Consider the following 27779-nt stretch of genomic DNA (forward strand, 5'->3'; position numbering starts at 1 on the left):
TGCACCCCTGCTGTCCTGTGCTCTCATTCAGAGAGGGGAGACAATTTATTGCATAACAGTGTTCTCCAGCCCTCCTTTTTGTGGCAAAATGGAACAAAACAGATTTTCTGTGTATGTGTTGCAAAACAAGATCAGTAGATGCAACACTGAGTTCTCATGGTGTTGTGTACTGGTGCAGTAACCTCCAGCAGGGATTTCACTAAGCTGGCAGAGAAAGGGATGTGCCAACTCAAGCCAACTGCGACCAGGCGTGCATTTTATTTGTAAACAGCTAAGGAAACCACAGCATGGTGCTGGTGTAGGGGGAAGAACCAGGCAGAAATAATTCATTGTTTCAACATGGGGAAACGGTGACACTAATCTCCCTTGAAAATCCTGTTTATAGAACCATTAGTTCTGAAAGTTTATTTTCTGGAGCTGTGTTTTTCCAGAGTTTCCACCAAGACAATTTTTGTTTGATTGTTTGTGTTCAAAGTAATTCCTGCACCTAGCAGCAAAAAGAATGATAAATAATTTCATTTAATGTAAATTATTATCACTTTTTAAGTCAGCTAGGGAGGCTCTGGAGCACACATCTCCTACAGAAGGTCTGTCCATTCATGTCCAGGATGACACAGGGAGTGCAATGTCCTGGTCCTTGACTCTCCCTATGCCTCAATAAACCACACATTTAAACCACAAGCACAGGTTTGACAGGCACACTGTGTGTTCAAAAACAGTCATACACCTGGTAGCCCAAACAAGTGGGATAGGTCTATCAGAGGCTACACATGTCCTGCAGGATTCTGTTAGAACCTGCAGGGAAAGGAGACAATTTCTTTTGCCTGATAATGTTTAAACTATTAATAGTTTTTAGACTACTATATTCATAGATGTCTTAGCCAGATGAATGAGGAGCCATAGATCAAATTGCAACTTTGTTTGCAGAGGTTAAAAAAAGATAAATGGCGAAAAATTTTGATTCCTGTAAAGACACCACATCCATATTGATAAGGAAAAAAAAAAGATATTATGATGAATAGATTATTGCAGATCTTAGCAATAAAACAAGAAAGAACAAGATTATGAAATTTCATCATGTCAGAAACACTGAAATTCTTTGTTCCTTTGTCCTCCTACCAGAAACTCTCTTAATAGCATTGAAACAACACTTTTAGGAAATTGGGTTATTCACATAAAATAGAGAAAATACTAATTCATGATAGATAAAATCAAAGTAACTTTAAAATAATTTTAATAATTTTTAATAATCCACATTTTGACAACAAAAGCTGTACCTACTGTAAGCCATTTGAAACCTATCTTAAAAAGACAAGAAGACAACATGAAAATGCTGGACTACATTTAATAACTAAATTTAAAGGTGAGAAGTCAGAATTCAGTTTTATGAGAATCCGTCCAAGACCCACAAGGAAACAACACTAGCAAAAAAACCACTCTTACAGGGAAAAAGGTGCTCTCCCTCTATGGATATAATATATTTTTCAAAGGGACCTGAACAAATAAATAAGGAGAAACTTATTAAATTGAGTAGCTAATACAAAAAATACATGAAGCATCACAAGCAGTTTAGTTTTGTTCAGGCTTCATCCAGACTAAGAGCTACAGGAACTGTGACAGAACAAGCTCCATTTTACTATCACTTTCTAAAATTACAGTCTGACAAGGTAAGTAGTATTTTACTCTACACACTAATGTAACTAAGTAAAACTTGAAGGAGACTTATCTACTTGCTCTCCTACTCTATCTTATTTTGGATCCCATGTGCTGTGAATATACACAACAGCATATGCCCTTAATTTGAAAGTGTATTGCTTTTTCAAAGTTTCCATTAACTAGCAATTAAAGAGTTAAAAACTTAGTAAGTCTCATCCAAACAATCAGAACAACAAAAAAAAAAAAAAAAAAAAAAACAAACAAAAAAAAACCAAAAACCAACCAAACAAACAAACAAAAAACCCCAAAAAATAAAAAAATCAAATAATTCCAGACCTGAGCTAAATTCTGTTTACTTCTTTTCTGCATATATGCAACTTTTCAGAAAACTATTTTTTCAGAGATTGACCATGGGAAAATTTGAAAAGAAGAAATTTATTTGCAAAATACTAGATCACAGGTACAAGCCATAGCTAAGGTGCACAGATAGAAGAGCAGACAGATCCTTGGGATACTGTTAAGTATACCAGCCTCTCAGGGCTGAAGGTAGTAGAGGTGAGTGGCATTGTGGCACTGAACATAAACACTTCAGGGATGATCATTCCACTAGGCGTGATCCATTCCAGTGTGGAATCATCCTTTCTGTGAAGAAATTCCCCCTTACGTCTAGCCTAAAGTTCCCCTGATGCACCTTACTTAAGACTGTGTCCTCTTGTCCTGGTCGCATAGAAACACAGTGTTTCTCCTCACTGCTGGTAAACCAGTATATGCACCACCCTTCAGGAAAGGTAAGTAATGCTACAAATAAAAATATGTGTTGAAAGGCCAGACTTCCCTGGCAGTTCCATCCAAGCTGCCAAAGCCTGCCTCATGCAAAGATGGCTGCTGAAGAGTTTCCCATTCTGCATTTGCTGGCACTTTCCCATGAAAAAGGGAAAGAAGTGACAGCTGTTTTGGAAATCTATATGATCCTTGGTTTAGATCTCTTAAAAATCAATTTATTTTGCTAGAAAAATGCAAAGAGGCCCTGGCAGCCAGAAGAAAATTAATTATTTTGCATACATTGTGTAACAGTATTCATTAGTTTTACATGAATGGTGAGAGGTCAGTCAGGAATAGAATCCCATTGTGCTACCCTTCAAAGAGCTTGCCATGTAATTGAATGGAATAAAGGAATTAAATATGCAGGCAAAATGAACACTAATGGTTAGCAAACAGCATATTGCAAATATCTACATCTTCTCTGTCTAAATTTTTGAGTTGAGGTCTTAGGGGAAGGTGATTAGATAAAAAGCAAAAACAAAGTAAATAATACTGGGGGATACATGTGTATAAAACACATGAAAAAAGAGAACTATTACGGGATGTGAATGCTACAGCATATCCAACTAGTCATGTATTAGCACATAGTCTTACAACGTACATTATGCCTGTCTGCTGTTCTTTTCTGTACAGGGAGCCTGCATGTGTAGGGCCACGTGAGAGACATTTTAGGAAATGTGGTAAAGTTCTGACCATATATATCACAGAGCTAGCTTTTGTTCTGCAGAATGATGAGAACACTGTGAGTCAGTAAATGGAATCATTTAAATTTGAAAATAGCTCCCCAGAATCTGCTGAATCCATTCAGAGTTAACTAGCAGGAGAACATCACCATGAAGTGTTCTGGGTCCATCTGTTGGCAATATCATGATGGAAACAGCTTTTTAAATGTTATTTTCAATAAGCTATCACACAACAGCTTGTTTCAACAATATTTCATTACCTTTCTGTTTGTTTGCCGCCTACTATAAAAAACAGCTTGGAAGGAGGCATTTCAGTACTATAGACTGGTGTAGGGTGGGAGGGACAGAGACAATACAGAAACAAGCAAAATGAGAAACAACTATAAAAATAAAAAATAGAAGAAACTGTAATTTTAGACTCTCTGCAATCTAGATTTAAACCAGCATGTGGAAACTGAGCTGTGGTGGTGTCAGAAGGGGATGGTCTTCACCAGCCTGTCAATCGAATTTTTGTACAGTGACACTGTCAGCCAGAGGAAGCCAATGGCTCCTAGACAGAAATGATAAGTGCACCTAGCAATTACCTTTAATTCTGCAAGACCTTCTCAACTGTGCACTCCAGTAAGACCTGAAAGGAAAATTCACCTCCAACACTGTGACACAGTCACTTGTGTGGTACCAAAACAACCTGGCCTATACAAGTCCTAGGAAAATGTCATGTGTCCATCAGCTTGCTCCTCAAGTAAAACAAGTGCCAGTGACATAGTGATGGTACAAAGCCTGCATCCAATAGCCTCAGAGTGGCTCAGCTGCAGAGACTAGCTTGGCAATAAGGAACAGATGGCTGCACTTGAACCCAAAATTAGTAGATGAAGTTCTTTTGGTTCACACTAAAAAAGTTTCACAATTAGTCAATTCAGCATGGAGTTGTCCGAGCTAGCTTTGGCACACCTAATGTCATGGCTTTTTAAACAAAGAAACAGATCATCCCAAGGTTTATTCTGACTTACCCATAATCCCACGATTATAAAATAAACTCCTCTGTGCTGATTAACTCTATATTACTGATTCAAGTTCTAGCATGTATTTACTTTAAATTTTTGGTTTTAAAGAGATGCACTCCTTAAAGAATTATATGGAGCACTCAAGTTTCCCACACATTATGCATCTTGTTTCCCAAACAGTATTAGCAATATGGAAGTTCATAAGCAATGTTGCATGGGTAAGTAAAATAAAAAAATATATGAAACATTATAACTTAATGCAAATGAAGATGCAGAGAAAAGAAAGCAAACCTGAAAAATTAATATGTAAATAATGTTGATTAAATCAAAACATAACCTTAAAAGAAAATTAAGTGTATCCAAAAGTACAAAATACTGCAGAAGGACTTCCTTCATTATTAGCACTATAAGAAACATGTACAGATAGCTCTCTATACATTTGGGCTCATTTGTAAAATATTTTATCTTCTGCTACTAAGATTGAGTTGTCTTAAGACAAAGTATTTTGTGTTCTGTTTATGCCTTCGACCTACTCAAATGCGTAAAGTCATAACATCCTCTTATATACGTGCAACACAGCCTGTTATTAAAAGGAGAAATACAACAAATAAGAGGATGCTTATGATGAGCACCTACCTGAGGACGTATGACTTTCACTATGTTTTTAAGTGCAGTGTCTGGTGATGGAGGAGAGCAGTCAGGTGTTGGGCCTGTGGAGCTGTTTCTATGGTTACCAGATCCTGGTGCGGTAATTGCTACCTGAGGTGCATTATCTGTGAATAAAAATAACATCTATGTGAAATTACAAATACTCAATATATTTTAAAGTAAAAAAGAACTTTGAAAACGGAAGGTTACTCAGAACATTATTTAAACTTATAAAACTGAATATAATTTAAATATATTTGTCAAGGAATATATTGCATACCTACACTTATTTTTTCAGCCCATATATTCATTCTACGGTAAGGCAACATACAGCATTCTCTCATACCTAAACAATATGAGTTGGAAACCATATTGTATTAGGATTTTCCTAATACATATGACATTGCTTTACATATATCTATGTGTTACACAAACACATACTAACTTAGAACATGCTAACAGCCATCACTGACAACTTTCCTTAACATTGTGATTGATTAGCATAACTGACCAGCAAGGACTAATTACATGAAAATATGCTCAGTTTCTTGGGTAAAATTTGCATCCTCCATAGAGTTCTGCACTGCAGTAACTTCATTTCCAGCAGTATCTCAGCTATATTACCTACAGCTGGCCTAAAAATACTTGCATACCTGCATGTGTATGGGAAACTGCATGGGCAACATCTCTTTGGATATATTTTGCTCTTACCATTTTATGGCACTGGGAAGCACCATTAAAAGGACTTAAAATATCATTCTTACCTTCTCTAAATGCTCTTAATGCTGATGATCAATGTAAAGTTAGTAAAAATCAGATCAGAGGGTAGAGAGGACTATGAAATAGCTTCTCATCTATGAGAGTACCCATCACTGGAATGACTTAGCAGAAGGCCAAAAACTCCACATAACTTCAGGCCTCTAGAATTGTATCAGTAAAGAAATGCTTTAGTTCAGATTCTGGGTAAAGTGCCATCACCTGTGCATGGTTATGGTGGTTATTACAGTGCCTGTGGATTTACTGAGCACATTTCTGAGTTACAAAGATATGCTCCATGCTCCAAAATGTGCTGTTACACCTGAAGCACTGCATCAAGACAATGCTGTCAAATATCATGTCTGTGACAGCCTGCATGGTTCACAGAAGAAAGAAAGTTTTTTGTGATTGTGGTGGTTCTCCAATATGTGCTTCCACTCTGTGGACAAATCCACTCAGAAAAACCCAAACATCAATAAGCAAAAACAGCTCTCTTAAACTGGAGAATTTTTGCCTGACCAACTTCTACAGGTACACTCATGAGCTCCTCCCTCTGCACAAGTCACAAATGCCTCTGTGAAAGCCATGACAGAAGCTTCTCTCTCTCAGTCCTACTAACCTGAAAGAATTCTTGGAAGAGTAACAGAGATATTGAAAGGAAGGAAATACCCAGTTACATTAACAGAGATAATACAGGATAAAGGGGAATAGTTTCAGGAAAGTAAACTTACAAATTCTTTCATAGCATGAGTGATTCTAGGAGATCTGCAGGATTCTTCCTGCAGAAACACTGTGTAACTGGATGAGGTTTCTAATCAAAGTTTCTAATGAAATACAGTCTCACAATTTATTCTTCTAAACCAAATGTCAGGCTGGAGTGTTTCAGCAATACCAATACAGCACTTTATGCAAGTATAAACAAAAATTCAGATGGCAGATTGGCAGACATCCAAAATGGAGACATCCTGTAGATAACCTCAGGTGTTACCTGACAGAGTGAACTGTTACAGAAACAGAAAAGTCCAACTTTTTTTAAAAGTATCTCATTGAAATTGCCGGTCCCAAAGGTGTGCAGTCTTACAACCCAGATGAGTTTTTCCTGAATCATGAGTGTGTGCAGAAAGCTTGGATCAGAAGAAATTTATTTCATAAAGTAATAAATGTGTGTTAATGCAATGTATCAAAACTATTTTTACACAACCTTAGAAAAGAACTGAAAATGAATTCTCACAATAATGTAACTGACATGGAAGAATTTTGGTAGCATTTCAGAAAGCCTTCAGTCTCTCACATTCTTTCCTGCCTGACCTGGTGTCTAACTTTATAATGTTGTTCACATGCACCATGTAAATGTGTATTCTGTGATATGAAAACCCAGCTCATCAAAGGATGGATATGAATTTGGCAAGAACAGAAACCTCTAAAGCCTTGCTATACTCTGAAAATCTCATAGTGAGGGCAAAGGCTAGATATGAGTAACACCTTAAGTGAGCTGAAAATCTTTGTGTCTTTTGCTCCAGACTATGAAACAGCATCTCCTTTCACTCTATGGACAGATAGAAAATCATCAATGAACCTCCCTTACTGAGGAATCAGAGTTTCTCTAAAAGATCCCTGCCCTCTGTTTGGGGAGCCAACAAACAAGGGACTACTACACTACTGTCAAGAAATGTGGGAATACAGGCACCATATATAGGAAGGTAAAAAATGAGTTCTAGAGTGAGAAATGCTCCACATGAATCCAGCTAAGTGCACTTAGTGCACTTATTTACTCATATTTGGGCAAGGAACAAACAGATTATTGTCTCTGACAAACAGCTAAAGCTATAAAGAACACAAACTCCTCCATACTTCAGCAGTCCCTGCCTTTCTGCCACTATTTCCCTGTGAGCCAACGTGGCTGTGCTTAGCACAACTGCCCTTGAGCTATTTAGCACATGAAAGCCTTGCAAGTGAAGTCAGGCAATCTTGCAGGTGCAGAAGCATCTCAAGGATGGATCACTCAAAGGACACATCATAAGAAACACAGACTGGTGTCGATGGTAACAAATGCAGTTGTCTGCCCACCAGTTTATTCTGTTTCAAAGCCTTGTTGGTAGTCACCTCAGCTCAGTTTAACTACACTTCAGATATGCAGAAGAGGGTAAGAGAGGAGTCAAGATGTATGAGCAAGTTTTTGGTCTTTGCATAGAAAAGACTTCTTGTTGACCCTGTTCTGTGGTAGTTCACTGAAGGCTGGGTTTTCCCCCTTCATACATGCCACATGAGTAGCATTGAACTGACAGGGTGTGACATTCTTGAAAGGAAAATTTATTGGAAGGCATACAGGAGGGGGAACAGGGCTGTTACGTACCCCACAAGACAGAGCTGAGAAAAAATATCTCCAGCTATGATGTGTGAATAAAACCATAACCAATTCAGCAATATACACAATATGCAGCAACCTGAGAAAAGAGTAGTACAGATTTTCTTTCCAAGAAAAATTAAGCAGCAATTAAAAAAAAAAAATCATGTTTATAGAGTCTCAAACAGAACTTTGCAAAAATAAGCTATTTTTTTTTTTAAATAAACAGCCCAAAAAAAAACCATCCAACTGCTCAGTATTTCCTGCCTTTCCTTCTTTCTCAAGGGGCTAAGTTTCTGACATGTAATGACTTTTTGTAAACAATTTCTTTATTGTGGATAGCTGTTTATTTTCACAGTAGGATGTTCCCATTAGGCAACCAATAATGATTTACTACCTGGGTCTGCTCCATCAGAGAGAGAACAACACCATCAAATTAGTTCCTGCAACCAATTTGTAGCACCTGTTTATGTATATAGTACTTATAGTTTCATTAAGAGTATATTTGAATTTATTTTCTTTGGAATTAAATTATAAAATAATCATTTTAAAATTTTCCCTGGTGACAAAACTAAGGCAATTTTTTTCCCCCTTCAGGTAACTATGATGGCAACACTGCAAGTTTCAGAAAAACATGCCATGGCAAATAGAACTTGGAAACTTAAGAAACTACCAAATTTACCTAGGAAAGATTAGCTCTCATGCTGAATTTCTGATAGGTGCTACAGATGGGGCCCACAGGGAAGTATTTACAACTATCATTCTCTTCCAGTTCCTGGCTCATGTTGCAATAATCTAGATGTTTCCGTGTAAGTCAGAAAATATCAGGCTACAGAGATCATCTGGCAGCAAAACACTAATGACATGCAGCGTGCTCTAATATTCCTTCTTTTCTCCATCATATGTGAAGTTGTCACAAGGCTTACATAGTTTGAGCTTATTCTGATTTTTGAAAATGCTTTTTTATGACTTAACATTCTCCATTTTCTTCATTTCCAGGCAAAGGAAATAGAATAGAACAAGGAAAATGTATGAATGTGGTCTTTTAGTATATTGTAAGAGCAAACTAAGGTGTTATTCTAGGGTTGTCTTCTAAAGATGTCAGACAAAAATACAAAAATGTCAACTGTTTATCTTAGATGATTAAAAAAAAACCAAATACAGGGAATTTTGCCTTTTCCTGTACTATGTGACATCAGTCATTGGTTTCACATGTGTTTTTTCTTAGGGAGCACTGAATGGAGGGAAATACCCTCATGGATAATAATAGACCATAACATCAGGGTTCAACGAGTGCTTCATCGACATTTTCATCCCACTATCTATGGACTGTGAGGACAAACCACAAAACGCTTACTGAAACTTCTGAGATTTTTTTTTCTCATAATGTACTCAAAGAAAAGGCACTATGTGTATACAATGCCACAATATTAACTATCAGGCAATATGAAGTACACCAACCAGAACACTTACTGCATCCCAGCAAGCAAAATATCAAAAACCAGACACAGCCCGTATTCCAGAAGTACAGTTATAATTAGATTTCATTTCAGAAATAAATCTTTAAAATGGAACACACAGTTAATCTAGTTTTCTACTTTCATTGCAGAAACATGCTAGCATCCTTATCAAAATTTACAGTTATGTCTGTATTAGCTATTACATCAGTTATTTCTGCAACTTAGTGTAATGGCAATGGATCAACACATCAAAAGCAGCTGATGTGCATGACACTCCATTTAGAATATATGCGAGTTTGAACTCCTAGCACTATCTAGCAACTTATTTATTCCACCAAACACTCACATCATACATGCTAGTCACAACTTCCAGCATCCAGGAGGACCCTGTGCTTTGTGCCCACCTAAAATGGAGCATCACATCCAGAAAGAATCTGGTTTATGTGCTCCAAAGCTGGCATGTGACTGAAGAAATTAATAGTAACTGCAAATGATGTTTTATTTCATATTCACATCCAGTGCCCTGAGTCAAAATGCAAATGTACACTCCATCTATTTTATTTCTATATTCCAACAATTTCTGGAGTCACTTCAATACTATATTCTCAGATTTTCGTGGAAGAAATGTGTATTTCACTTTAGAGGTATGAACCAGTAATAGCCTAGAACTAGATTATACAGTACACACCTAATGCTGTGTTTAAATACATATACTAAATTCTAAAACATCCCAAATGACAATAATAGGCATGAACAAAAATACTTAAAGCACAAAGCCTAATCATTATGACCTTGTAGAAATTTATACTACAAATGCAGGGCCTGGACAGGGTTTTTTCAGTGCAAAACTGGGAGAGAAAAAAGACAAGGGTGAAAAATGAAGGTGCATGAACATACATACACATAAATATACAGAGATGCACTTTCACACATAAATGGACAATAAATCCAAAGGCACCCTATTATTAATAATAGCTTCCTCGAGCTCTGCTCAGTATGGAATATTTCATGCAATGTTTCAAACTACTTTAAGGTAGGTCAGAATCCTGCATCTGTTTTGGACACCACATCATCAAAGATAATGCAAAAATGTGCATAAAGGTCCAGATAGCTCAGTGCCATCTGGGCTCAAAATGCTTTCTAGTATGGTAACAAGAGAGACATAAATTTGATCAATTATAGCAGACTCAATTTGCTAGACTATTATAAAATTCTTATCTAGTCTGGCAATTTCTATGGGTTTGGATCTGTTCTTAGAAAAAAAAAGTTGGAGTACCTTTGTCTGTACATGCTACAAGTCCTCTTAACATCAGATACGTTAAATGAAGGCAAAAAGCTCTAAAAAGACCATGGCAATGCAAATTATCTGTCCTGGACAGAAATCAGTCTTAATCATAATAGAAATCTTGGAAGAGCAAAAAAGAAGATATTACGGAAATAGTACTATTTCTGGAGGATCAGTCTGCAGTGACTGAACTTACATACATCTCCTTGCAGAACAGAGCCACCAAAATGGCCAATTTAATTGACTGTTTAAGAAATTAACACATTAATGTAGGGCCCATCATGTGTGGTACCATTAGGAACAGATTTTAATGCTCTTTGATAATGGGGGAATGGTCACCTTTTAAAATCTTCACAGCTGGAGTGAAAAAAGAATTGCCACTTATAATTCCACTGGAGTGATAGATAAACCAGCAATATCTGATTTCTTTGATAATCAATGATATGGATGCTTTACCATGGATACCCTCATGCTGAGGAGACCAGAAACTTCCCTGATTCCACTTTAGGGAATCTCTGAGCTTGATCTCCAAGCAAGAGAGAGACACAGGCCCACATGAAGAGTCGTCTAAATCTGACTCTGCATGGTAAAGAGAATTCCAGCCCAGTGATGCCCTGACTCTAGTAGAGGGCTCATTAACAACACTTTTTAAGGCAGAGCAAGGAGAATCAAGCCATTATTCTAAACCAAACCCACAGATTTCAGTAGAAGTGTGTGTTTGTATGAGGAGAGCACTTGGGCTCAGTCCATTCTCTGTGGATCACTTTTGGCCGCTAGATTCCAGCAAGAGCAGATTTACAAGGCAGGAGTCCAAGCCATCAAATAGGAAAGAACTAACATAGACCCAAAAATAGCAGGAACTGCACTGATTTTATTCACAGATGCCATGTGTAAGACTTACTGGACAGCATGTGTGATAGAAATGCATTGTGCCCTGCAAGTAGGGGATCCATTGCAAAGATTAAGAGCAATAGCATATAGTAAATTAAGCAGTTCATACAGAAATCCAGAAAAAAATTTAAAATCTCCTATTTTGTCAGGGAGATAATCAAAGCATTCATGTTACACAGTAGCCTCAAACAGGACCAAGTAATTTCCCATAGCACAGGATTCAGCTTTAAAATTGTTTTAACTTGACTAAATCCACACAGCAAATCTTCTCTCCTACATGACTATTCAACATGGAATAAATCTACAAACTACAGAAAAGGACAAACATGTATTTCAGGATTTCAAGGAACAAACATTACCAGAGACATTTCAAAAGAACAGATGGAATAGTGAATAACAGAATCAGTAGGTAGCTACACTGCATGCATAGAGAGTATGGTTGGACTAAACTGTTTGAACGTGCTCTTTTGAATTTGCTTGGTTCCCACACACTTAAACCTGAATAACCATTGTTCTGAGTAGAATTGTAAATATATATCTGCAACTGTCTTGTTGAAAGCACTCGAAGCCATAACTGGCCCAGTCTTGGCTGTGGCAGCTATTTCAGGATTGTATTTGAAATTAATTACCAGTGAAGTGCATTCCAGTGGCAGCAGGGGGTCTGTTCAGTTGTTTCTTCATCATCCAAGAGAGTTGGGTATGACTATTATCAAGTTTTTATTTCCACTAATCACCCACCTGCACAAACAGACTTTGGAATTGCTTCAAGCTCACATAACCCTTGTATTACCAGGCAACTGTCTGGAAAAACATCTCTCATTAGTACTTAATGAGAGATGATGGGTGATTTCCACCATTTCCTGAGTAACCTTTGGAGACTGCCTTTGCAAGCTGCTGATGTCTAATTGAGCATTCAAAAACAATACGACACAATTGCCATCTACCTTTTTGATTTTTGTGTAATGGCTTTTTTTGTTGGCTTTTCCATATTAAAACGGTTTTTAGTGAAATTATTGCACTTGTCTATGACAGATATTTCATAGATTTCTATATTTGCACTGTCTCAATATATAGGTGCCATATTTCTGGGAGTTCAGTGAAAAGTATAGGGTATAATTACAGATGCCAAAATATTTTTGGTTATCTTAGCCATTAACTAAAAACTGGGATGCCTAATAGTCTTGTAAACAAAATTACCTCACAAAAGAATGGTAGATATTGGTGATTTCTCTGCTTATTTTTAAATTCAACTTATCAGTGAGAGGTCACTGAATGTGATCATATGTGTGCTTCAGTGTTTCATAAGGCTTCTCCTATAAACCAAAGAAAATAACCAAAGTGTAGTGTGCAGAAAAATACTCTACTCTTATAAAGGCAACAGATGATTACTGAATTAGGCTATATTGTTGAATTACTTCAGAAAATTAAGCACAAAAGGTGGTGAGAGTAAGTGTTCTCAAATAATTTAAATAATGCTAATGATAGCCATACACCCCAGTGATGAAGCTCAGTTAATAAATAATTTAAACAGTCTTGAAGATAAACCTCCCAATATACATCTATCTACAGCTACAGTGAAAATCAATTAATGCCTAAAACCTATATTTTTCAGTTCTTCTAAGTATCAATTAATTAATAAAGCTCTTTATCAGAACACTGAAAGCAAAGTGCAAACCAAAACACTTGAAAACCAAAGAGACAGAAATGCTTTAATATGTTTCACAATCCAGTTATTCCTATTTAAAGCATCTAAATTCTCAAGCAGCTTCAGAGAGATTTAGGAAGCTCAACTCTCACCCTGAAAATTTACATTTTTGTATTTAATGACATTTACACTGAAAGAAGTATCTTGTTAATATATATTGCATATTGTGTCATGTAACAGTTATATTCATTAGGCAGAAATAACTTGTCCAGCAGATAGAATACACTACAAATAAACAGTCGGAATTCAGGGAATCTTTATGGGCTTTACTGTTCAATTTGAAAAAGATACCAAAGCATCTCTACCAGAGTGGACCAGTTATATAGACAGATATAGATATCATGTTACTCTGATAATGGCCAAAAGACTTGAGAAAGATAAAGGAAATACTGGGGATTATTTTGGAATAACACAATCCAGTTTCCAACCAGCTCATTTTTAGCACTACAGCACTGAAGTTTCTAATAACTCAAAACCCCCCAAAAATTTATAGCATTTTTTAATTTCCAAATTTTCCATTTTATTATTAGTGTGGTGAAACTTTTTTTGCCATAATTTATACATTTCATTTGTACATATCATTTTCATCTAAAAAATACTAAAATTCTATCCCTTTTACTAATATTCCTGCATTAATTTTCTGTCTCCTGTAATTCAGATAAAATGATATATTATAAAAGTGTTATATATTTAGACATTATTAATCTTACCTTCTGATTGACAAAGCAGGATTTATATATAACTTGTCTGAGTGTTTAGTATCTTCTCAACACTTCAGAATATTTAATTTGCTACCACCACAGGTTTCTCTTATTTTGGTTTTAGGTTCTCTAAGATCCATAGGCTAGCTTTGTAAATTTCTTAAAATTCCTCCCGTTATGTCTTCTCACTAATACAACATACTACACTGATTATAGAGAGGCCACAGATATCTAGTTTGGATAGACTCTTGGAGTTTTTGAGGGCTGCAGTTAACTATATAAAGGAATGATAAAATTAGCACAAAACTTCGTATATATTGAAGAGATATGCCATTCGTATTGCTATTGACAGCAAATGAATAAATTTTTAGACCATGCAGCTTTGGCCCATTTGGTTGATATAGAGCCAAATCAGTGTATTCAGACAAGAAGGAGTATTCCAGCACAGTGGAGCAAAAAACAAAGAGGGATTATAATTAAGTAAAACCATGGGGAGGTTGCCAAGTTTTATGAAGAAAAACAAGGCTTGAAATTTTTCAAGTTTCTTTAACTTAAAGGTCTTAAAATATAACAAAGAATCACAATTAAATCATACTGGAATACAGGTAAGAATTTAACTAAAAGACCCACACAAGTCCTGTTATTCTTACTAGGGGAACTTCTAACAACTAACTACTTCCAACTGCAAATGCCACTATTCCATTAGAACACACTTTTATTAAATTGATCACTAGCAAAATCTTCTTGCAGTTATAACAGGTTGGATAAGAAAAACTCTGAAAGACAACTTATATAAGTGATTAAAAAAAGGGGTTTTTGTTTCAAAATTTACTTACAAAACATTCACAGAAAACTGATATCTTTTCACCCTAATGTAAGACATAAACAGACGTAAAAATAATGGAAATGCTCTTGGATAAAAATTTAGTGTCAATCCCAGTCCTATGGGTAAGAAAATGGTTTTAATTGTGCTGCACTATTTATTATGTATCTCCCATCATGGAGAGAATGATTTCTGAAAAAAAATGGACATGGGGTGAACTGGAGCTGAGCTAGACTGGAAAGAGTATCCTTACTAACAGCTGGTTTTAATGTCATCATCCAGAAGTTACCATCACATACAGCAATATACTGTACTACAGAAAGAACACATCCTGGAGCCACAAAATATGAAATTATCTTTTTGAAGACTTTGTTTTCTGATAACAATAAAGCAGCTGGGTTTGAACATATTCTTTCATGTGGGTTCTTCCGAAACTGAGATCTTTTAATGCATACCAGGAAAAAAGAAAAAAAAAAAAAAAAGAAAAATACTAATTTGATATTCTGTTGCAGTAGCAAATTATTCTATTCTTAGATACAATTAAGTACATGCTTCATCTATATGTTTGTGGATTGGCAATAGAAACCCTTTCCCACCCTATTTTGATATACAGTGAAATCCTACATCACTTGCACACTTCAAGCTTTCTTTGAGGTGGCATAAAAAGGTATAAAAAGAACAAAAATAAAATCTCTTAAGAGAAGAAAACCTTTTGGCAGCAAGCTACATGTTGCCATCAGGACTAGCAGATGAGAAAGGGAGACAGAAGCAGAGAAAATGGAAGTAAATAAGTGGCTTTTATTTAGCTTCAAATAGAATAGGAAGATTTTTTTTTTAATGAAACACTGAGTACCTTCACTAGAAATCAATGTTTTTCTATTTTTTAATCATTTATTACACTGCATAAAGCAAATAAATCTGTTCATTATGTACAAAATTGGTTTATTTTAGAAATTGCTTAATATTGTGACAAATATTTTGACTTTAACAAAATTTAGCAAGCTATGCCAAGATTTCTGCTTTCCAAATGTACTAAAGTTAATAGAGAAGTTTATTAAAAATTCTCAAAACATATAATTCTTATTAGAAAGAGTTCCCAGTGGAACACAGTTAAACATATTAAATACAATCTCTTAATTCTTTTCACCAAACTATAGCATTCCAGTTGTTTTTTTACCAGAGAAGTAAAGACAGTATAAATAGGAGTATTTTTAAAAATAATAAAATCTAGTATTTCAGATCTGATTAATGCCAATGCTGAAATAAAATTATTAGCATGACTATTCAGTTGATTGTATGATATAAGCTAAAATTATATTCCAACTTTGACACAGTCAGTTACCAAAATAAATTCTCCTAAAGACTGCCAATCAGAAGAACAAGAAAAACATTTTTAGTTTCTTAAGTGGTGAGTAAAGGGAAGACTTCCTGCATGGGGTGTCTGGCATGAAGCTGGGATGCACACAGGAAGCATCCAGCATTGAATAGGATTGTCATGTTCTGTGATACAGATATAGTCACTCATTTAATAGTCTGATACTTACGGTTCTCAACCTGATCTTCCATGTCCCTGATATGAGACACAGAATTGACTTGGGATTGCCCAAGTCATCAAATCTAATAGCTAAGTCAAAGGTAATCACATAACAAAAACTGTGCTACACATCTACTTGCCATCTACAGCAAGTCACAAACCATTCCCTAATAAACTGTGTTAAACTTGCAACCTTCAATACAAAAATACCAAAAAAACCTGGAAAAACTACACAAGGAGCAGGAGTCATCAGGATCGATGGTAATGCTGAGAATGTCTAGAGTACCCTAAGATATGTATATTGCAGTGTATTGATTAAACACTCAGAGCTGAGCAGCTTTATCATCAGAAATTAAGAGACCAAACAGCAGAGAAATTAATCTTCCACAAAAGACAGCTCTTTGTGTGATTCAACACATATCTCTATTGCAGTTCCAGTGCTTCTGAAAACCACTTTAGCTTTTTTTACAGTACTTGAACTGCATTGCATTTTAGACATAACTCAAGTGAAGCACTAGGTCTTGAGCACTGGATCTCTCAAACTACAGGACTCAATTTCTTCTTCATGTAAAATAGCACAATATCTAGTCTTGAATATAAGAGGATAAAAAGTATGAGCTCAAGATAACTGGTTCTTCCCAGCTCCCTAAATGGAGAAAGAGTCAAACTGAAAAGCTTGGTAGAAAATTCAGCATAAGGTTTGCAGAAAATTCACAGGTTCATCAGAAGACACATAATATTACTATATGCCTATTAAGATCTATGTGCAGTGCTATACATATTTCAAGCTTATATTCCTCTAAAACATACCAGATGCATGTAAACTGTAAAGAAATTAATAAATGAAGTTTTACTCCTAATATTAGCAATTTGGTGAGTTTTACAGAAGTATTATTTCCCATTTATATATTAAGTTACTGCCACTTGTGAAAGGTACTATCATTTACATCTGCTCAATTATCAAACAATCCCATCAGCACTCTGAGGTGTAGTATTACTTACTAGAATGGAATATGTTCTATGTGGTCTATATATATTCCAGCCCTAACTCAAAAGTACTATAAAAGATGTGGCAACTAATAGTCATTTAACAAAGAAAAACTCAAATCCTGCTAAAAAATATTTTCATGTGGGATTTAAAATGCAAAACAGCCAAAATTAATTATGTTCCTTTGAATTATTGTTTTGATTTGAAAAGGGGTTTTTGTCTGACAGCATGCAGTCAAGTGTATAATGATATCATTCTAGACAGTAATCACACCAGGATGGATGAAACAGAGCATTGGTCAGAATGCACACAGTTTGATGAGCACTCATTTGCAAAAATTGCCAAACACTCCTGTGAGGGCTGATTTTTTTCAACTGCATTTTAATGAATAATAGTAAAACCCAATGAAACATCAGAAATTTTTTAACATATACTGAGCAGAAGCTTTTTTTCTCTCAGTTTGTAGAGAAAAATGGAAGGTAGTCCTTTGGAAAATGAAATTACATCAACATAAACATATTTACTGGAACATAGTGGATGGACGGAGAGTGCAGGTATCTTGGTAATTAACTGATCCCATGGTATCAGCCATCCCCATGTGTTTTAACGTCAAATATGACAGAGAGTTTTTAAGAATAACACTTCATTCTTCGGGATATTATCACAGATGCTATCCAGGGGAGCACAGGATTGGGAGCAATTATCCTAATTATATACCAAAAACCTTTTAGAGGGATGATAAGGTTTTAAAGGAAAGTACATTAGAGCTGCAATATGTAAGAATTGACACCTCAATTGTGCAATCTCAATTCAGTCTCCTGTGCATATGCACTCTGAAGAAGCCTTAATGATTATAATGCTGTTTCTCCACATGACTTCTGCTGCATCAAGGTCATAAACGTGGGGGAAATGGACAAGGGAACACACGAAATTATGGTACATCACTATAGAAATGTGGCAGGAGCAACAATATTCTAAACTGAGAGATGAAAAATATTTTCCTTAAATATCAAACAGAAACTCACAGCAAAATATTCCAAAGGAATGTTAAATAAGAGTTACTAAAGCTAGAAATTTTTAATCAATATATCTAATTTGTATCCAATATTTCAAAAATATCTGGCAAGAATTCACTTCAATAAATGGTGCTGTTTTTAATAGCACCTGGCATATGGATAAGATTTAAGAAGGCTAAAAGGAAGCTAATGGAGTAACCTTGGTCATTATAGCCTTTCAGCCTGAGATCAGGAATAATGGAATAGCTGATATGGATCACCATTAATAATAAATGGAAGAGACATAGGTCATGCAAATTAGCATTGCTTCAGAAAAAAAATTGATATTATTTAACCTTGGTTTTTAAAACAAAATGTAAAGTTTTTGGAATAGAGGTACGAGATAAGTATGACAAGTATATTTGGATTAATAAACTTTATTCAAGCAGTCTATGTTTGCAGTGGAGAAAATAAAAAAAAAAGTTATACTGAATTCTTCCAGATACATGTATATGAGAAAAGTGCACTATCCAAATGGAAAAAAAATTAACAGTTTTATCATTCTTATCCTGCCAATCCAGGATGGGTAGAAGGAGTGTCAAAAAGCCTACATAAACCTCATTCCTTTAATGTTCTTTGTCAGGATTCTGAAAGCTGCCAGTTAAATTGGGAAGAGTCAGCCAAGAAAGCACTCTAGAAAGAGCAATCACTGAATACTTCTGTCTGTTCCACTGTCTACTTCTCAGTTTGTGACACTGAAGTTTTATTTTAGCCCGGCAGGAAAAATTCTCATTTTTTCAAAAGTCAAGAAGTTAAAGGAAAGGGAAAAAAAAAAAAACCCAAAAAAAAAAACCAGGATTTTTTTATTCCCAACAAGGCAAAGAATTCATTTTTATCATAGTACTGGATTTCGAGTCTGCCACACATTTGATGACAAAATTGGAGGACTTCAATTTTCTAGTTATTAATTTGAGAATTTTATGATAACAAAGGTTTGTCCAAATACAAAATTTCACTGTTTAAAATAGAATCAATAATGGAATAGCTGTTTAAGAGGAATCTATGAATTTATCTCATGCTGCCCAGGACTGCGTAGAGGGGAAACTAGAGGGTGAACTGCTACTGAAACTTTTTATAATTTATTTTCCCTCATCTCTTAATTTGTTCTGCTAATACATTTATAATTACAGTCAAATCCTAATGAAAATGGTGCTTATTTTGCACAACAATTGTTTTCCTCTTCCTTTGTAACTTCTAACAAAAAAAAAAAAAAAAAACAAAAAAAAAAAACAATTCCCACATTGTGCAGAAAATTGAAAGAATAAACTATAGATGTTTTCTTCTTTAAACATTAGGGAGGGGAGATGTGCACTGTGGGTGTATCTACTGCCAGCAGGCTACAGACATGTCAACAAAGAATATGGACAGCATATGTCTACAAAAAGTGAATACAGATTCACTTGGGCCTGTTTCTTGGCTAAAATTAGAAACCTCCAAACCTGGACAACCTAGGAACAAACTTGACTGTAGAAAGGATTTTCAGGCTGTCTCACTCACCTCCTGAACGCTACCCAAATATAGCTAGGGTGACTCCAGCTTCACTATGTTGTCACAATGTGATTCGAAGGATGTAGTTAACAGGGCAGAAATCAGTTACACACTTCACTGACCCATCTACAGACACTTCCAACTGTAACAGTGTAGCAGATAACGAGAGGCATCTTCTCCTGATTTCAGACGAAATCAGAAGGGCAATATTTTCACAGATAGTACCTCATTCTTCATCTCATAATATAAGAGACATTTTTCCCAGTCTCATATCAACACTTAATTCACTAATTCCTAATTCTAATTAAGTCCCTTCTTTTGGAAGATGATGCACAGTGAAAACCTAACACAACTGAAATCAGTGGCAAAACATGTGCTAACATCAATGACATTAGAAATACACGTCAGCTTGAGACTCGGATCACTTGAAGACCTATTTATTGAGACCAGCAGGTCTATAACACCTCTCAATAAAATAGTGACCAACACAGGACCACAGGTGAACTGTGCTCCTCTAGGAGATACAGTATTTAAAAAGTCAATAGAAAGCATCCTAATTAAATCATATCAGAAATACAAAAAGTAGGCATGAAAATATGATTATGATGAGACAAAAGTCCCAAGCATCTCATATTCTGAGGATTTGTACTTTAAAAACAATAAAAGGAACTATAAAATGCCAGAAGATACTTTAAAACTTAAAAGAAATTATAAAATTGTTATTTCTGTTATACAAACAGCTACAGCATAAGTTTCAGGAATCTTTTCTGGTTTTGAAAGGTGCTTAAAAAAGAACTAGCTGCACTGAAGAAAACACCCAGCAAAATGCAAGATAGAAGAGCTATTGTGTATTTCACTCTTCCATCAGCACTCTCTTGATTTTCATTAAAAGGTCACATGAAATCAAAAATCTTAGCTGTACACATATATTAATGTACTAGACAAAATTGCTTCTGATAAGTGAGCACTATATCTTGCACTACATCCTGTGGCAGTCAGAATGACAAATAAAAAATGTCACCACTGAAAGTCAGGAGAAGGGTAGTTCAGTTTCTGGTACAGTGTGCTGGCAAAGATGTATATCTTGAAATTCTGAATGTGAACCGTACAACACTATAAATGAACCTGTTAAAACAAGTCAATTGATACATTGTGTATCATAGCCAAATTATGTCCATTTAGCTCAATCATGAGTTAAAGGAAGGAAAAGAACAGGAGATAAAAAAGGTCTTGACACTAAATTTCACTATTAATAAGTTATTGAATAAAAGTTCAGCTGAAAAATGTTGCTAATTTTCAATTTTTACTTTGAAGTAAATTTTACAAAAAAGCACATAAACAGCAAAATCAAACTATTTTCATTTGGACTAAATACAACATTTAATTGGAAAAAAAGGTATCTGTTTTCCAGTTCAACCACTTCCATTGGTATAAAGATTATAACTCAGATTTGATTTCTGAAAAGCTCCTGGAGAGCTCCAACTTATCCACAACAGAATTTTAGGCTATCTCTGTCTTGACTGGAGTTGTCCATGAATACACTGAAGTTGGAAATGAGAAGCTTCTTAATAACTAGCACAGAAATCAGTGATTCGAATACAGACAATTTTGAAGAGCAACAGGCACAAAACCCATATATATTGAAGATCTATCTTGAAAGGAACTACACAAAGGCTAGGATCTAATTTTTCTCCCTTTAAGGAGAGTATTGTCATTGTTTCAAGGCACTCTGAGACTCTCTTGCTCATTCTTTCCATGGCCTATGATACTCTTTCTATGCTAAGTGTAAACGGGGATTATATTGTGCAAAACATCCTGAACACTGGGAAACTTTAGTTAACAAAGGGAGCATTTCTCTAAGGCAAACAATTACTCAGATAAGAAAATGCTTGCTGCCTAAGATTGTTCAGCTATTAGGTTGTTATGGAAACACTACCCTCTTTTGTCAGTGAACGAACTCCATCAAACGGATGCGGGGCTCACATTACAATACCCATGTCCTGTGTTCTGTAATGACAAACTCTGTGGGGCTCCACACTTCTTGCTCAACATACAGACCATTTATACCTTTGGAGATAATGTCCCCTTGAGTAATAGACAGAACAATAAAGGACATTTGATTAGCACTCATATATCATCATTGATCACAGAATATTCTGATAATAATTCCTTGGAAGGGGTCGACAAGATCATCAAAGTCCAGCTCCTGGAGCAGCACAGAACAGCCCCAAGAATCACATCATGTGCCAAAGTGTTGTTCTTCAACTCTGGCAGGCTGGTGCTGTGATGTCATGTCAGGTCCTGAAGCATGTCTCAAGTTTTAATGGCCCTGATAAGCATTCCAAAGTTCTCCATTCACATCCCTGCTGCTTAGAAAATTCAGCACTGATGGCAGGTAGGTAGTAATGATTTAGAATAAGCACCACAATATCAAAAGCCTTCATGAACATCCAGTAGTTTCAGAAACATTTGTGCTAAATTAGGCTAAATTTCATAGAGTATTTTGAGCTGGTTTAGACCAACTGTTACCCTGTCTCCTTTATTATATTCTTCCCTCTACACAACTAAGATGATTTTTCCTGATCAGTAAATATCTTTCCTTGAAAGTATTTAACCCTGGGGAGTTAGACTGTAGGTCATGTGTTTAAGTGCACTATATCCTGCTATCTCTGGTTTAAAAAGCATACTCAAATGAAATACAGCTCTATTAGCAGTCCTTCTGTTTGAAGCAATTCAAGTTTAAGTGGCTTTCAGAAAAGTTTGTAACTGACCCCTCAGATCAATTTGAGTTTCAAAGTGGTGAAGCATCAATGACTAAAGCTACATTTTTGAATTTCCATTTATCCAGACAATTTTGTATATCTGGCAGTGTGATGGTTCCTTCTTGTGGCCACTTTTCACTGATTTGCTTATAACTAGAAAATAACTGCACAAAACTGAAGGTGTAAATTAATCAAGTTAGAAAAAATGTATTTGGGATCTTAGTCTCACTCTGGAAAACTGAAGTGTGCAAATATTCAGGATTACTGCAGTCAACCAGAAACTGATGATCGGACAAATAGGACTTTATTTACCAAGCCAAGTATTTGATGATTTTGAAACTAAATAAAAGACATATTTTAATGTTGATAAAAATGTTATCACAGCTGGGCTCTTTTTTCTATTCAGGTTTCTGGAGAATAATCTCCTAGATATCTGTGTAAAACTGCTGACACAGTCTTACAGCTGAGGTGATATGACACACTGACAAGTTTTCAGGTTCATTTTCACTGCAATGATAGGAGAGGGATGCCAGGCTGAGAAAGCAAAAAAACAAATCCCCTAATAGTGCAAAGAATTGGCCAGCTTAGGGACAGTTTTATATATTGTATTAATTCAAAGTCTACTACTTTTTTATTAATTTCCCTGTTGTGATTATTAGGCCATAAGAAGAAGGTATAATTAATTACAGACTCATTAACTCCCTGGTCCTCCTAACTAGTCACTGGCATTTAAGCACACACCAAGCAAATTTTTTAGATAACAAAAATATCCTGAGTGACAACAGCAAGATTACTTCAAAGTACACTTAGCTGGGCAAAGGAGCAGAATAGCTGCTATCTCTTTCTTTATGTTTCAGCTTCTTCCCTTGTGTTTGCCTGCTATAGGCTACTGGCAACACATCACATACCTGAGGACAATTTTATCCCTGATAGAATCCATATCTTTGATGTAACTGGGTAGAGTAGTCATACAAGAGTTATCTTTAAAATTACTGCCTTGGGAATTGCTGACTGTGCAGTGGCTGAGAGCTCAGCACAAGTGAAGCCCCATAGTATTTACCTTATTTCTTAGCTAGATTTTGCAGCCCACACTGAGTTCTGCTTTGCCACAGCTCAGCTGTTTCCAGAGTTGAAGATGGCTCACTAAGGTGTCCTTGAACTGCAGTCACAGCAAAGTAACATAATGAAACATAAGAAGTTCTTGAACTAGAATTCTCTTATCCAATGGTGATTTTCATGCAGTTTACAGAGAGAAATGTCTCTTGTCATTGAGAAGCTTTATCAAAACCTTTGTTAATCTGCATAGACAGATCAAATTTCCCAAGGAAATTTTTTCTTCCACAAGTTGTTTGGGAGAAACAGAGTATGAAAAGGCCTCTCTAATTCCTGATGATACTCAAGGAGACCTAAAAATAGTTTAATTATTACTGCCCATCAGTCACTATTATTGAAGATCTAACACATAAACTGCCACCTAGTCTCACTCATGGGGAGTTTCTGCAGTAGAAATGATAAAAGCAGACTCAAAGAGTGTAGAGTTGTGTTTCTATATGTTTTATTACATTTGTTTTATGTATAAGTTCGTTCCATGTACCCCCGGGTTATGTAACGATCCCCCCGGGTCTTCCCATCTCTACCCGCGGTTTGTTGCCCCCGAGAAAATACAAAGTCACTGTGTTTACCCCCAGATGCCTGTCTGTCACTCGGTATCCCTTCCCCCCCACCTGGAATCTTCCACCCGGGAAGCCGGGCGATAGGCAGACGAACTGGGACCCTCCACCTGTCCATCCCCCATTGGATGTACCCCTGCACCCCACTGCCCTCAGACCCCCCATGGCATTACCCCATTGGCTGCCCCAGTTTTCCCCTGTCCCGTACTTAATCCGCGGGTGCGGCACGCCCGGGGCTTTCTCCTGGCTGGTACCTGCGCACCACCACCGCCCCGCCCAAGCAGCCCGCCGCTTCCTCCCGGCCGGCTCCGGCGCGTGCCGCTCCGCCCCGCCCGCAGCGCGGCACAGACAAACATCGGCGCAGCAGACCGCGGCCCCTTCGAATTATTGCTCTCCCTGTTGGGTTGCAATAAAATGGAATTCTGCCCCCCGGAGAAAGGCTCTCTCCTTTAATTTGCTGCTTGCTCTCAGACCCACACAGCCTCACCCAAAGGCCGCAAGGGCTCTGCGGGAGGAGCTGAATATCTGCCCGCTCTCCCCTTCCCCCCGGAGCTAGCTGGGATAAGGGAAAGCAGGGGGGAAAGAGAGCATACCGCAAAAGAGATATAATCTCCCTACTCGGTAGGGACATGCACTTAACTACAACTAAAAATAATTAGCATTTAGTTGGTAATGTAGCTCAGATATCATTCAATATTTCTCCTAAATAAAATGGATGACACTATGAGGTACATGGATGGATTGTGGTACAGAATGTCTAAGCTACTAAGGGTAAAAGTGTGTAAGGATCTTTAACATCAGAGCCCCAAAGCACCCCCAATACCTAAATCAGTATTCTGGACCCTATATAAGTGACCAAAACCACATTACATTAATGAACATATTTTTAACTTCATTTACACCTTTTCCAAGATGATTTGTTTCTATTGTTCACAAAATTTCATTACATCCCTAAAAGCAAAAGGAAAATACTAATGCATGGCTTATGAACTAATAAAATTTCATTACTATTTTTCAAGATCAAATATGTCATGTGAATTCTTTTTTAAATAGAAGAGCAGTATAAAAAGTAAAATGCGTAGCGGAAATGTCTAGTTTAAGGAGTAAGGATACTGTTCTGGAATAGAACAGTACAATATCCAATAGGGCAATATTGTCGCGGTTTGACACGGAAAAAGAATTTTCTCGGAAGGAAGAGGTCAATTTGGATACTGACCAATTGAAGGTGGACATGCCTCTGAGAACACAGGGGGGTTAAAAGCAGAATTCCCAGGAGAACTCTCTCTCTTTGGTTCCGGTCAGGGTGCAGTGCAGGCTCTCCCCTGCCTGGCCTGTGGCTGGCTGGGGGAGGGGAGAGCCATGTGGCCTTCGGAGGTAGGCCCATGGGTGGAGGGACTGGAACCGGGCTGGCCCCCTGCAGATGGAAGGGTGGAGAAATTTGGGATGTCTCCATTCCCTCCCCAGAGTCTCTCTCTCTCTCTCTCGAAAGAGACAGCAGTGGTTTTGCCAGCAGTTCACTGTGGGGAAGGAGAAGAGTGGGGGGGCTGCAAGGTGCCCAGCCGGCTGTGGGAGCTGGAGCCTGGGCAGTGAGCCATCCTTGGGAGTCGGGACTTTTAACCCTTCCTTGAGAAATGAAAGATTTGTGAAATTTTTCTCCTCCTCGGTTTGAAAGAGAGGAAGAGAGACAGCCTGGGACCTGGGATGTTGGAAGGAGAAATTCTAGGTGGGAGGAGATGATGGAGTGGCTTTTGGCTGGACTTTTCCTTGGTAGCCACAGACTGAACCGATCTTCTCCTCCAAGAAAGACTGTATTTTAGGAGAATGCCAGTGAGCCAAAGAAACCTGCTTCAGCTGGGAAAAGACAGAAGTGGAGTGAACAGAGAAAAGTTAGGGCTGTTTGTGGTGGTGCTCCCTGCCTTCAGAGAAGAAGATCTCTGTTCTTGGATCCTCAGCCGTAGGGGAAAATGGGGGTGACTGTGGTCCCAAAAATGAAAAACTGAACTGTTGTTTCTTCCCCTCTTGGCAGGGCATCCTTGAAAGGAAAAATCCTAAAAGCAGTCTGTCCATCCATGCATTGGTGGTGAGAGCACCAAGCATGGAAAGGAGAGGGTCACCATTGGCAAACTTTTTCTCCGGGCGGTGCCATGAGTGACATGGAAACACAGGGTGTGGCAGCTGCGTTTCTTGGGGGGTCTGTGGCACAGGAGGGACTCCTCTCTCCCTCGATGGCTGAGTATCAATTGTCTGGAGGGTGGAAACCTGACTGGGGTCCAGGTTGTGTCTCGCTGTGGTTTGTTGGAGTTGGGTGGTGGGAGGAGGAATGCTCTGGAAGGTTTTAATTTTGAATTTTCTGTGTGTTTTTTTCTTTCTTTTTCCTTTTATAGTAGTATAGTAGTAGTAGCTTAATAATTTTTTTTTTCCTTGCTATTAAGCTTGGGCCTGCTTTGCTCTGTTCTCGATCACATTTCACAGCATTCAATTGAGAGATTGCATTTTCATGGGGGCACTGGCATTGTGCAAAAGAATAATCAGTAAGACTGATTAATGAATAAATTATATTCATTTTATGAAATAGATCGATGAAATTTTAACCGCAAATTTATATTTTACTTAATGGAAAAAATGTTCTCAATGAGCACAGTATTTCAGAATATTCCTATCATGCCTTAGCTATTAATTTAAAGGTAGAAATGCTCATGCACTCTTCCAAACTTGTCCTATTAATCTATCATAGAAACAAAGAACAGTTGAACTTGGACTGAGACACAGTTTTTTTACTCTTAAATCTGTGCTAATTAGAAGCAACTGCTTTAACTGTGAGTATAAACCAATAAATGTAACTGTTCCTCTTCCTATAGAAACCTAATTTCTTGCAAACAGACATAAAACTCATGCAACATAGGGTTTCAGAAGTAGAGAGAGCCAACTATATGACTACTTTTATTTGCTTTCTATTCAGTTTTTCTCCCTGAAAACAAACAACCCTTTACCATTTATTGCATGGAGTTCTCATCCTCTGTGATTCCTTACCAGTTCAACAATAAGATTCAGGAGAATTACAGACCAGTCTGTTTTTTCTCCCCAGAACCTTACATATCACATAATACAGAAATTTGAAACAGTATTCCCAAAGTTGCCATGTCTCAGTGACACAAAAACTGAGGGAAATTCAGGGAAAAAAATGCAGAATTAGATATTTATTTTAAATAAATGATCTATAATCATATGTAACTTATTCAAGCTATAAATCTACACAACCTTAAGTGGCAGGATACAATTACATCTAATGCTAAATACCTTATTGAATTACATGATTTATTTCATTTGGTCCATTTCTAGTATAAGATAAAAGCCAAAATTATTTCAGATATGGCTTGCAAGGCAGGCCAGTTAAAAAACTTACACATTTATAGCTTAAAATAAAACCATGTTTTTCTGTACAGCTGAATGTTCTTCCCAATAATATGCCAAGAGGAAAATATCATAGTGGTATATGGAAAACTA

The 27779-nt window shown here is 36.8% G+C and overlaps 1 protein-coding gene across 13 annotated transcripts in view; it reads right to left on the reverse strand.

Moving 5' to 3' along the window:
• ANKS1B (ankyrin repeat and sterile alpha motif domain containing 1B) overlaps positions 1-27779 on the reverse strand; it is a 404826-nt gene that overhangs the window by 258179 nt on the left and 118868 nt on the right. For all 13 annotated transcript variants that reach the window (XM_030262159.4, XM_072923255.1, XM_072923243.1 and 10 more), the window contains one exon: positions 4802-4938. In XM_030262159.4, coding sequence (XP_030118019.4) covers positions 4802-4938 — 137 coding nt within the window. The remainder of the gene's footprint in view (positions 1-4801; positions 4939-27779) is intronic.

This window comes from Taeniopygia guttata, chromosome 1A (genome assembly GCF_048771995.1).
Source record: "Taeniopygia guttata chromosome 1A, bTaeGut7.mat, whole genome shotgun sequence".
Lineage (NCBI taxonomy): Eukaryota > Metazoa > Chordata > Aves > Passeriformes > Estrildidae > Taeniopygia > Taeniopygia guttata.